Raw genomic sequence first — 13,457 nt, 5'->3', positions numbered from 1 at the left:
TGTGTCCAGGACAGATTCCTGACACAGTATGTTGACAGGCCGACTAGAGGGAATGCCATACTAGATCTAGTTTTAGGTAATGAACTGGGTCAGGTGACAGATCTATCAGTGGGTGAGCATTTGGGGGACAGTGACCATTGCTCCATAACCTTTAGAATTGTCATGGACAGGGATAGGAGCAAAGAGGATGGGAAGATATTTAATTGGGGAAAGGCAAATTATGAGGCTACAAGGTGAGAACTTGGGAGTGTAAAATGGGATGACGTTTTTGAAGGGAAATGTGCTATGGAGATGTGGTCGATGTTCAGGGATCTTTTGCAGGATGTTAGGGATAAATTTGTCCCGGTGAGGCAGAGAAGAAATGGTAGGGTGAAGGAACCGTGGGTGATGAGAGAGGTGGAACAACTAGTTAGGAAGAAGAGGGCAGCATACATGAGGTGTAAGCAGCAAGGATCAGACAGGGCTTGTGAGGAATATAGAGTAGCAAGGAAAGAACTTAAGAAAGGGCTGAGGAGAGCGAGAAGGGAACATGAAAAGGCTTTGGCGAGTCGGGTTAAGGAGAATCCCAAGGCTTTTTTCTCATACATAAAGAGCAGAAGGATGGCTGGGGTAAAGGTAGGTCCGATTAAAGACAAAGGTGGGAGGATGTGCCTGGAAGCTGTGGAAGTGGGTGAGGTTCTCAATGAATACTTCTCTTCAGTATTCACCAAGAAGAGGGGTCTTGATGATGCTGAGAACAGTGTAGGTGAGGGTAATGTTCTTGATTATGTAGATATTAAGAGAGAGGATGTGTTGGAGTTGTTAGAAAATATTAGGACAGATAAGTCCCCGGGGCCTGACGGAATATTCCCCAGGCGAGGGAGGAGATTGCTGAACCGTTGGTTAGGATCTTTGAGTCCATGGTACTGGAGGATTGGAGGGTGGCGAATATTGTCCCCTTATTCAGAAAAGGTAGTAGGGATGGTCCAGGGAATTACAGACCAGTGAGCCTTACATCTGTAGTGGGTAAGCTGTTGGAAAGGATTCTAAGAGATAGGATCTATGAGCATTTGGAGAAACATGGACTGATTTGGGACAGCCAGCATGGCTTTGTGAAGGGAAGATCTTGCCTCACAAGCCTGATAGGGTTCTTTGAGGAGGCAACCAGGAAGATTGATGAGGGTAGTGCAGTAGATGTGGTCTACATGGATTTTAGTAAGGTGTTTGACAAGGTTCCACATGGTAGGCTTCTTCAGAAGGTCGGAGGCCAAGGGATCCGGGGAAGCTTGGCCGTGTGGATTCAAAATTGGCTTGCCTGTAGAAAGCAGAGTGTTGTGGTGGAGGGAGTGCATTCGGATTGGAGGGCTGTGACTAGTGGTGCCCCGCAGGGATTGGTTCTGGGACCTCTACTTTTTGTGATATTTATTAACGACTTAGATGAGGGGGTAGAAGGCTGGGTTAGCAAGTTTGCAGATGAGACAAAGGTTGGTGGTGTTGTGGATAGTGTGGAGGGCTGTCAAAGCTTGCAGAGGGATATTGATAGGATGCAGAGCTGGGCTGACAAGTGGCAGATGGAGTTCAATCCAGAGAAGTGTTAGGCAGTACACTTTGGAAGGACAAACTCCAAGGCGGAGTACAAGGTAAATGGCAGGATTCTGGACAGTGTAGAGGAGCAGAGGGATCTGGGGGTCCATATCCACAGATCACTGAAAGTTGCCTCACAGGTGGATAGGGTAATTAAGAAAGCTTATGGGATGTTAGCTTTCATAAGTCGGGGGATCGAGTTTAAGAGCCGCGAAGTGATGATGCAGCTTTACAAAACTCTGGTTAGACCACACTTAGAGTACTGTGTCCAGTTCTGGTCGCCTCATTATAGGAAGGATGTGGAGGCGCTGGAAAGGGTGCAGAGGAGATTTACCAGGATGCTGCCTGGATTAGAGCATATGGATTATGAGGAGAGACTAAAGGAGCTAGGGCTGTTCTCATTGGAAGGAAGGAGGATGAGGGGAGATATGATAGAGGTGTACAAGATATTGAGAGGAATAAATAGAGTGGACAGCCAATGCTTCTTTCCCAGGGCGCCAATGCTCAAAACAAGAGGACATGGCTTTAGGGTATTGGGTGGGAAGTTCAAGGGAGATGTCAGAGGGAGGTTTATCACCCAGAGTGTGGTTGGTGCATGGAATGTGCTGCCTGGGGTGGTGGTGGAGGCTGATACATTGGACAAGTTCAAGAGGTTGTTAGATAAGCATACGGAGGAATTTAAGTTAGAGGGATATGTGGGAGGAAGGAGTTAGGTAGTCTTAGGTGTGGTTTGAAGGGTGGCACAACATGGATCAGGACTGAGGGTTTAGAAATGAAATGGCCAGTATAAAGAGAGGAAGGGGAGTGGTGAGAGAGGTGTTCAACGTGATTGGTAGACTGAGGAGGGGTGTAAGATCACGTCTTACATCTTACACTGCATTCCCTTCAACAATCTTCTCTGTTGCTTCAACTATGATGCAATCTGCCTTTTATAAATCTGTGCTGACTCTCCTTAATTAACTCAGTTTCTCTGCCTGTAAGTTTTTTCTTGATTATCTTCCTTGGTAAATTGACAAGATTGTTGGTAGAAGGAGACACAGCAGACTGCAGATGGTGGAATCTGAAGCAACAAACAAGATGCTGAGGAACTCAACGGATCAGACAGCATCTGTGGAGGGAAATGGTCAGTCGACGTTTTGGATCGATACCCTTCATCTGGACTGAAAGATAAGAGGGGAGATAGCTCTTATAAAAAGGTGAAGGGAAGGGGTGGATCAAGAGCTGGCAAGTGATAGGAGGATCCAGGTGAGGAGGGGATGAAAGGCAGATGGAGGAGGAGAGACTAGAGATCATGACAGAGACTGGGAGGTGATAAGTGGAGGTGACAAAGAGTTACGGATGACGGAATCTGATAGGAGAGGAAGGTGGAGCATGGAATCAAGGGAGGTGGGGAGGGCAGCTGGGAACTGCAGGCGGAGGAGAGGCAGTGGAAGAAGTGTGGGTGTGATGGACAGATGGAGTGGGTGGAGGTGGGGAAAGAAACAGGGTGATGGGAGAGGGGGCTGGGTGGGGTGAGTGTAAGAGGAACTGGGTAGCTCAGGAGGAGAGAGAAAAGGGACAGAGGGGTAGCAGTTTACTGAAAGTTGGAGAATTCAATGTTCATGCTTTCGGGTTGTAGACTACCCGGGCAGAATATGAGGTGCTGTTCCTCTAATTTGCATTTAGCCTCATCCTGGCAGTGGAGGATGCCGAGGACATACATATTGATGTGGGAATAAGGAGGAAAATTAAAATGGCTGACAACCGGGAGCTCCAGAAGGCCATTGGCCTGGGAGCAGATAGAAGTCAAAGTCAACCTCGAGTCTATTGTCATACGCACAAGTACATGTACGCAGAAGTGCAATAAAAAACTTATTTGCAGCAGCATCTCAGGCGCATAGCATAATATAAGTAGCATTCACAAGAAAAACATGTTAAACATAAATTATACACAATTTTTAAGAGAAAGAACACAATCAGAATAAAAAAAAGCAAAGTCCATTTTAGTGCAAAGTGGTCATAGTGTTGCTAAACTGTAGTGATTAGGGTTATGCCAGTTGGTTCAAGAATCGAATGGTGGAAGGGAAATTTCCAGCCATTCTTGAACCTGGTGGCGTGAGACTTCAGGCTTCTGCACCTCCTGCCTGATGGTAGTTGCAAGAAGATGGCATGGCCCGGATGGTGGGGATCTTTGATGAAGGATGTTGCCTTCTTGAGTCAGTGTCTCCTTATCTTGGTGATGAGGAGTTTCAGTCATGAATCTAGACTCTTATTGTCCACATCTGCATATAGAAGGATTTGCTAGTGGACCTCAGTGGCGCTATAATCAAGACCATCTTGAAGGAATGAGACAGATCCAGTAGCTCCAGAAGGGGGTCATAATGTCCTTCAATTGGGAAAATCGTCATCAGGGTCTTCTGCCCTATGGCCAAAGAGCTGCTCCCCAAAATCAAAGCATAGGTCTATCCATCCAGAGGCAATGTGGATACGATTTTCACCACGCAAGAAAAGTACAGGGAATAATACCAACAACTTTACATGGCCCTTTCTGATCTCATTAAAGCTTTTTGAGTCCATCAACCGAGATGGACTGTGGAGCACTGTCCTCAAATTCAATTGCCTGCTGCAATGCTCTTTCTTTCATTTGTTTCATGATAGCATGCAAGGTGTGATCCTAACAGGTCCATAACAGAGGCAATCTCAGTGCAAACTAGTGTCAAGCAAGGGTGCCACATTTTCCAAGAATTTTTTTCAATCTCACTTGCTGCAATGCTGAACCTCACCTCCAACAAACTTCCTGCTCGAATACAACTAATCTACAGGACTAATGGGAAACTTACAATCTACATTACCCCCACTTCAAAACTAATGTTACTGTAATCTCAGGATTCAAGCTGCAGAATGCAGATGATGCTTACTTTTGTGGATGTTTGGATGCTGAGCTCAAGTCATGAAGCACGCAAGACGAACTTAAACAATATGAAGAAGGAATGATCGGGATGGCATTGAGAATCTCGGGTCCATGTGTTTGCAACACATGGAAGACCAGCAGAAATGGCACAAGGAACTCCCTGACTATCCAGCCACCCATCCCTTCAGGCACCTTCTGCTTCATCTGTGGAAGATTCTGTGGTTCCCATCACCGCCTCATTAGTCTCCTCTGAACCCACAGAACCTAGGCTCATAATTCAATGCAGTATGTGAGTGACACACTTCTTTAAAAGCACTTTGACCTTTTCCCCTCACAAAAAGTAGCATTTCACATTTATGTGCATTTAACAGCATATGCCATTCACTCCAGAATTAACGTCCTATCAATGTCATACATTCTCTCTCCGTTCAGCATGTTCTAAAAACAGGAATAATTGACAAAGGTTAATGCCAATTCCACTTGAGTCTACTCCAAATCAACGAGGAGCAAAGTCCCAGCCCATACATCCACAGTCAATTAGCAAGATTATAACAGTTTTTCCGTTATTAAGGATGTATATTTGTTCTTAAAAAAATCACAATCTCTGGCCTACATCTCCTTCACTAGTGCCAAATTTGATTCAGTGAACACACTATGCATCATTATTTCTAAAATATTGACTCAGGATCCATGCAAAATTCAATTGAGCACTTTAATTTTGGACAGAATGACACCGTGGTACAGATCCTCCCCAGCTTACGAACGCCTGAATCACATTCAGCCCGTACATATGAACGAGCATTTGGGAGACCAGCGGGATGGATTTGTCGGCTACTGCAGGCATCTTCTGCTGTGTGGGAACTCGGTTCACGGCAACACTTTCAACTTGCGAATTGTCTAGGTTACAAACAGTTCACAAGAACGGAGCCCTGCTGTAACCTGGGGAGGACCTATAGCTCATTTTGAACTGAAAGAGTTGAGCAGTTGTTAGCAACTGAGAAAGGGACAGATTTAATTTAACCCCGGATTTCATATAAACAATAAATACTCACCCTAGATATGCATTCATGCTTTGGACATTTGCAGGAAAAGAACTTCCATTATACATGTCCGTGACACCCACTTCTTTTAACATATCTTTCTGGCAAAAAAGATAAAAAGGTGGATATAGCTCATCATTGCTACCTTCCTTAACTCCGATAAGTCACTGAATTACATCTGCGCAGTCACTACCTGTCCTAAATTCAGGCTACAATCCTATGTTGGCTAATGACTCTACATGATCTTGATTCCTCAATCAGTTCTTGTAATTAGAAGGACCACAGAAATACATGAAGATTTTCCACCCAGGCACTGTTTACTGAGGCATGTTGCTGCATCACTGATCTAATCTGTGGAAGTAAACCATACATTCAAATTCTAATTTAATTTAGCTCTGACAATGTCTTGGAGCAAAAGTTAACTCAACAGCATTGCCTAGAAGATCAGTTGAATAAAGCTATTTTCTCAGCTCAGAGAATTGTTTTTTTCTGGAGTGAAACGCACAAATGACCACTTCCTGGTCATTTCACATAAATCTGTCCTTGATCACGTCCTTTGGTCTTAAACAATTCTGCCAGGGGAAAAAGTGTTTTTTTATATAGCTCTACCACGTCCCCCTCAGCATCCTCTGCTCCAAGGAAAACAAACCCAGCTTATCCAGTCTCCCCTTATAATGAAACATTCCACCCCCCCAACAAAACTCCAGCTGTGGTGTCTCTAATGTTTCGTAAGTTTGCATCAAAGCTCCTAGACCCTGCACTAGCAAATGAAGGCAAACAACCTGTATGCCTTTTTCACCACCCTATCAGCCTGTGCTGCCCCCTTCAGGAATCTTTGGACTTGCACAGCAAGGTCACTTTATTCCTCAATACTCCCTAGCACTCTACCATTCATGGTACATGTGATACCCTTTATTTGCACCCCCCCCCACCCCCGCCAAAACATATGGCCTTAACAATAACAGTACCAATTTTGTATTAACTTACTGATCATACATCCTAATTCACAGCTAAATCAACAAGCTTCAAAACCTGGGCTTCTGTACCTCCCTCTGCAACTGGATCCTTGACTTCCTTATAGGGAGATCACAATCACTGCGGATCAGTAGTAACATCTTCTCCTTGCTGACAATCAACACAGACGCACCTCAAGAATGCATGCTTAGCCCACTGGTCTACTCTGTCTACACTCATGAATGTGTTGCTAAGCACAGCTCAAACACCATCTATAAATTCACCAATCACACAACTGTTGTTGGCAGGATCTCAGATGGCAGTGAGGAGGTGTTCAGAAGTGAGACAGATCAGCTGGTTGAGGGGTGTCGCAACAACAATCTCATTGCTAACGTCAGCAAGACCAAAGAATTAATTGTGGACTTTAGGAAGGGGAAGTCGGGAGAACATATTCATTGAGGGGTTAGCGGTGGAAAGGGTGAGCAGCTTCGAGTTCCTGGGCATCAACATCTCAGAGGATCTATCTTGGGCCCAACATAGACGCAATCATGAAGAAGGCATACCAGTGGCTTTGCTTCATTAGGAGTTTGAGGAGATTTGTTATGTCACCAAAGACTCTTGCAAATTTCTACAGATGTATGGTGGACAGCATTCTGACTGATTGCATCACCACCTGGTATGGAGGATCCAATGTAAAGGCTTGAAAGAGGCTGCAGAAGGTTGTAGACTCAGCCAGCTCCATCACGGGCACAACCCTCCCCACCATCGAGGACATCTTCAAGAGGCGATGCCTCAAGGCAGCAGCATCCATCATTAAGGACCCTCACCACTCGGGACATGCCCTCTTCACGTTACTACCATCGGGGAGGAGATTAGAGTGACCTGAAGATCCACACTCAATGTTTCAGGAACAGCTTCTTCTCCTCCGCCATCAGATTTCTGAATGGTCCATACCCTCAGGAACACTACCTCGTTATTCCTCTTTTGCACTATTTATTTTTGTAAGTTATAGTAATTTGTATGTCTTTATGTCTTGCACTGTACTGCTGCCGCAAAACAACAAATTTCACGACATACGTCAGTGATAATAAACCTGATTCTAATTCATTAATGTGTATAAAAAACAGCAGGGATGCCAGCACTGATTCTCATGGTACACCACTACTCAACAGGCTTCTAATCACAAAAGCAACCCTCTACCATCACCCACTATCTCAAATTACCAGGTCAATCTTTGATCCAATTTGCCAACTTGCCTTGGATTTTATGGGCTTTAACTTTTTGGACCATCCTTGATCCTGAAGATCATGCAAACACATCAACCAAACGGCCCTCATGAATATATTTAGTTATCTCTTCAAAAAACTCATTCACATTCATTAGATATGATCTTCCATCAAAAAAATCTGTGCTGACTATCCCTTATCAATCACTGCTTTTCCAACAGTAGAATAATCAGAATGTATCCCAATAACTTCCCTACCACTGACGTTAGACTAACTGGCTTAACTTCCCTGGCTTATCGCTGCTGCCCTTCTTGAATAATGATACCACATTTGCTATCTTCCAGTCATCTGGTACCTCACCTGTGGCAGGTAAAGATTTTAAAATATTTGTGAGTATTCCAGCAACCTGATCCTTTGCCTCCCATAGCAGACTGGGATATATCTCATCAGACCCTGGGGATTTATCCATCTTTATGCCTGCTAATACATCTAGTACCTCCTCCTTTTTGATCATAGCATACTCCAGAATTTCATCACAGTAACTGAAATTTCCAAATAGAATGTCTTTCTCCTTGGTGAACACAGATGAAGAATAGCATTCACATCCTCTGGCTCCACATACAGATTGCCTCTTTGGTCCCAAGCTCTTTCCTTGGTTACCTCTTGCTCTGAAAGTCATAGTCACAGAGTAATACAGCACGGAAAGAGTCCCTTTTGCCCAACTTGTCAATGTCGACTAAGGTACCCACCTAAGCCAGTCTCATTTGCCTATGTTTGGCCCATATCTCTCTAAACCTTTCCTATCCATGAACTTATCCAAATGTCTTTTAAATGTTGTCATTGTATCTGTCTCAACTACTTTGTCTGGCAAAATGTTCAATATATGCACCACATGAAGAAGTTGCCCCTCAGGTCCCTTTTAAGTCTTCCCCTTATATATACTCATAATTATAAAATGCCTTGGGATTTTCTTCAACCTTACCTGCCAGCAATATTTCATGGCCCTTTACACTCCTAATTTCTTTTTTAAGCATCTTCCTACATTCTCTATACTCCTCAAGGGCCTCCCCTGTTTTTAGTACTCCATACCATCATATGCTTTCTAACTTTCTTTACCAAACCTTCAATATACCTTGACATCCAGGATCCCCTGGACTTGCTGTCCATGGCTTTCACCCTTGTGGGAACACTACTTCAATTTCAAAAGATCCCCACTTTCTCAATAAAGATTTAACCTCAAGTAGTTATTCCCAGTCTACTTGCTAGGCCACAGCTAATGATGTTGAAATCAGCCTTCCTCCCAATTCATATACTTAATTTCTGCACTCGCTTTATCCCTTTCCAGAACTACTTTGAAACCTACTGAGTTATGGTCACTATCATCAAGGTGCTTGCTCACTGACAGTTCATCCACTTGGCCAGTTTCATTCCCTGGGATTAGGCCAGAGGCATGACATTAGGCATCCCTAGTATGTCGTAGAACTGTACGGCACTGAAACACGTCCTTTGGTCTACCAAGTCCATGCTGACCTTTTTGTCCATCTAAACTAATCCCATTTTCCCCGAATTAGGTCTGTAGCCTTCTATGCCTTGCCTATTCAAGTGCCTATTTAAATGTCTCTTAAATGCAGCAATTGTATCTGATTCTATCACCTCCTCCAGCAGCATGTTCCAGATATCAACCATCTCTCCTCAAAACCACTTTTAAAACTTCTTCCTCTCATCTTAAACGTCTTTTGTTTGATACCCCTACCATGGGAAATAAATTCTGACTCTCTATTCTCTCTACGCCTTTTATAACTTTATATATCTCTATCAGGTTACCCCTCAGTTTCCTTTGTTCCAGGGAAAAACCTCAGCCTATCCAATCTCTCCCCATAACTAAAGTCCTCCAATCCAGCAATGTATCTTGGTGAACCTCCTCTTTTTTAATTCATTCAAGGGATGTGGGCTTTGCAGGCTGAGCTAGTATTTAATTGCCCTTGAGGAGGCAGTGGTGAGTTGCTTTCTTGAACTCTGCAGTCTTTGAAGTGTGGGTTTTACCCACAATGTTGTTAGGGTGGGAGTTCCAGGATTTTGACCCAGTGATGGTGAAGGAATGGTGATATATTTCCAAGTCAGGATGGTGTGTGGCTTTGAGAGCAACTTCCAGTTGGCGGTGTCCCCATGCTTTTGCTGCCCTGTCCTTTTATCTGGTAGAGGTCATGGGTTTGGAAGGTGCTGCCTAAGGAGTCTTGGTGGTTTGCTGCAGTGCTTCTTGTGGGTGGCACTAATTGTGCATTGGTGGTGGAGTGAATGAATGGTGTGCCTATTGAGCGGGCTACTATGTGCTGTGTGGTGTCCTTTGGGAAATTAGGAGGTGAGTTATTCTCCACAGGATCTCTAGCCTTTGACCTGCTCTTGCAGCCACTCTAGTTCTGTTTCTGGTCAATGGTAACCCCCCAGGATATTGATAGTGGGGGATTCAGTGATGGTAATATCGTTGAATATTGTCATTGCCTGGCACTTAGGTGCAAGTAAAATTCACACCACACATCAGCCTAGGGGTGGATATTGTCCAAGTCTTGCTGCATTTGTATGTGGACTTCTTCATTATCTAAGGAGTCGTGAATGCTGAACATTGTGTGATCATCAGTGAAGGAAAATCATGGATGAATGAGCTGAAGATAGGAAACTACCCAGAGGACCTCCTGGCTGAAATGATTGACCTCCAACCACCATAACCATCTTCCTTTGTACGAGGTATGATTCCAACCAGTGGAGGGTTTCCCCCTGATTTCCATTGGCTCTAGTTTAACCAGGGCTCCTTGATGCCGTACTGAATCAAATGTTGCCTGATGTCAAGAGCAGTTACTCTCATTTCCCCTCTGGAGTTCAGTTCTCTTGTCCACGTTTGGACCAAGAGTGTAATGTCAGGGGCTCAGTGACTTTAATGGAACCCAAACCAAGCTTCTGAAAGCAGGTTGTTGCTAAGCAACTGCCGCTTGGTAGCATTATTGATTATCCGGTCTATAACTTTGCTGATGATCAAGAGTACACTGGGCAGTAATTGGCCAGGTTGGATTTGTTCTGCTACTTGTGGACAGGACATAACCGGACAATTTTTTACATTGTTGCGTAGATGCCAGGGTTGTAGCTGTACTGGAACAGCTTGGTAGGGGAACAGCAAGTTCTGGAGCATGCCTTCAGTACCATTGCCGGAATGTTGTCATGGCCCAGAGCCTTTGCTGTATCTAATGCTTTCAGCCATTTCTTGATAATACGTGGAGAGAATCTAAAGACTGGCATCTGTCATGCTGGGGACCACCGGAAGAGGCCAAGATGGATCATCCACTCGGCGCTTTTGGCTGTAGATTCTTGCAATTGCTTCAGCTTTTTATTTTGCATTGATGTGATGGGCTCCCACATCATTGAGAATAGTGATATTTGCGGTGAGTTGTCTACTGCAAGCTGTTTATGTTGTTTGGCATGCATGTAGTCCTGTCTTGTAGCTTCACCAGGTTGATCTCTCATTCTGAGGTCAGCCTGGTGCTGCTAAAACAGTCTTCCATTGCTGATAGGGGCAGGATCTTCAAATGCGGCCGTTAGGAAATTAGGTATTATTAAATGTGCAACAATGTCATACAGCTACTGGCAAATAATTGCAGAAACATCGTGACATCTACTCTGTCATGCTCCCTCACAATTTTATATATTTGAATAAAGATCAACGCTCATTCTTCTAAACTCCAAAAAATACAGATCTAATTTCTTGCAATCCAGAGTCACTCCATCAAAGGCAGGAGTTCATTGTAAGTAATGATGCAGCTTTACAAAACTCTGGTTAGGCCACACTTCGAATACTGTGTCCAGTTCTGGTCGCCTCATTAGAGGAAGGATGTGGAGGCATTGGAGAGGGTGCAGAGGAGATTTACCAGGATGCTGCCTGGATTAGAGAGTATGGATAATGAGGAGAGACTAAAGGAGCTAGGGCTTTACTCATTGGAGAGAAGGAGGATGAGGGGAGACATGATAGAGGTATACAAGATATTAAGAGGAATGGATAGAATGGACAGCCAGCGCCTCTTTCCCAGGGCACCAATGCTCAAAACAAGAGGACATGGCTTTAAGGTAATGGTTGGGAAGTTCAGGGGAGATGTCAGAGGGAGGTTTTTCATCCAGAGAGTGGTTGGTGCATGGAATGCGCTGCCTGGGGTGGTGGTGGAGGCTGATACATTGGTCAAGTTCAAAAGATTGTTAGATAAGCATGTGGAGGAATTTAAGATAGAGGGATATGTGGGAGGAAGGGGTTAGATAGTCTTAGGTGTGGTTTGAAGGGCGGCACAACATGGTGGGCTGAAGGGTCTGTATTGTGCTGTATTGTTCTATGGTTCTATATTAAAGTGGATAAATCCCCAAGGCCTGATCAAGTGTATCCTTAGACATTGTGGGAAGCTAGAGAAGAAATTGTAGGGGACCTGGCAGATATTTTAGCATCATCTTTGGCCACTGGTAGGGTACCAGAAGACTGGAGGATGGCTAATGCTGTGCTTTTATTTAAAAAGGGCTGTAAGGACAAGCCAGTGAAATACAGGTTGGTGAGCTGTATTTGGTAGGGAAGTTACTGGAGGGGGATCCTGAATGATAGGATCTACCAGCATTTGGAAAGGCAAGGGTGTAGGAAATGCTGTCTCATAAATTTGACTGAGTTTCTTGAAGAGCTAACAAAGAAGACTGATGAGGGCATGGCAGTGGACACAGTCTACATAGACTTTAGCAAGGCCTTTGACCAGGTCCTACATGGTAGGCTATTCTGGAAGGTTAGATCACATGGGATACAGGATGAGCTAGCCAACTGGATACAAAATTGGCTTGGTGGTGGAGGGTTGTCATTTAGATTGGAGGCCTGTGACTAGTGTTGTGTCACATGGATTGGTGCTGCGCCCACTGTCGTTTGTTATCTATATTAACGATTTGGATGACATTATGATTTTTAACATGGTTAGTAAATTTACACTGGGGGTGTAGTGGACAGTGAAGATTACCTAAGAACATAACAGGATCTAGATGAACTGGGGAAGTAGGTCAAGGAATAGCAGATGGAATTTAACTTGGACAAGTGCAAGGTATTGCATTTTGCTAAGTTAAATTTGAACAGGACTTACACAGTAAATGGTAGGGCCCTGGAGTATTGTAGAACAGAGAGACCTAAGGTACAGGCACATAGTTCCCTGAAAGTGGCAACACAGATGAAGAAGGCATTTGGCTTGCTTTCCTTCATTAGTCAGGACAATGGGTATAGTAGCTGGGACATCATATTACAATTGCATAAGTTGTTGGTGAGACCACACTTGGAATATTGTGAGCAGTTTTAGTTGCCCAGCTATAGGAAGGATGTCATTAAGCTGGAAAAGGTGCAGAAAGGGTGCAAGGATGTTACCGGGACTGCAGGGCTTGAGTTTTAAGGAGAGGCTGGATATGCTGGGACTTTTTCCCCTGGAGAGTAGGATGCTGAGGGGTGACCTCATGGAGGTAAATAAAATCATCATGGGTGGTCACGGCCTTTTTCCCAGGATAGAGAAGTCTATAACTGGAGGGCATAGATTTAAGGTGAGAGGGGAAAGATTTAAAAGAGACTTGATGAGCATATTTTTCCCCACACAGAGCGTGGTGGGTATACGGAACAAGCTGCCAGAGGAAGCTGTAGAGGTGGGTAAAATTACAATGTTTAAAAGACATTTGGACAGCTGCATTGATAGAAAAGGTTTAGAGAGATATGGGCCAAATGTAGGCAAATGGGACTAG

General features: G+C 44.3%; 1 protein-coding gene across 2 annotated transcripts in view; it reads right to left on the bottom strand.

Annotated features, from left to right (window-relative positions):
• Window positions 1-13,457, bottom strand: part of LOC127567418 (uncharacterized) — a 180,158-nt gene that overhangs the window by 127,093 nt on the left and 39,608 nt on the right. For both annotated transcript variants that reach the window (XM_052010304.1, XM_052010305.1), the window contains exon 5: window positions 5,506-5,594. In XM_052010304.1, coding sequence (XP_051866264.1) covers window positions 5,506-5,594 — 89 coding nt within the window. The remainder of the gene's footprint in view (window positions 1-5,505; window positions 5,595-13,457) is intronic.

The sequence above is a fragment of the Pristis pectinata genome, chromosome 2 (genome assembly GCF_009764475.1).
Source record: "Pristis pectinata isolate sPriPec2 chromosome 2, sPriPec2.1.pri, whole genome shotgun sequence".
Taxonomy (NCBI): domain Eukaryota; kingdom Metazoa; phylum Chordata; class Chondrichthyes; order Rhinopristiformes; family Pristidae; genus Pristis; species Pristis pectinata.
This window is presented reverse-complemented; position numbering and strand designations above follow the sequence as displayed.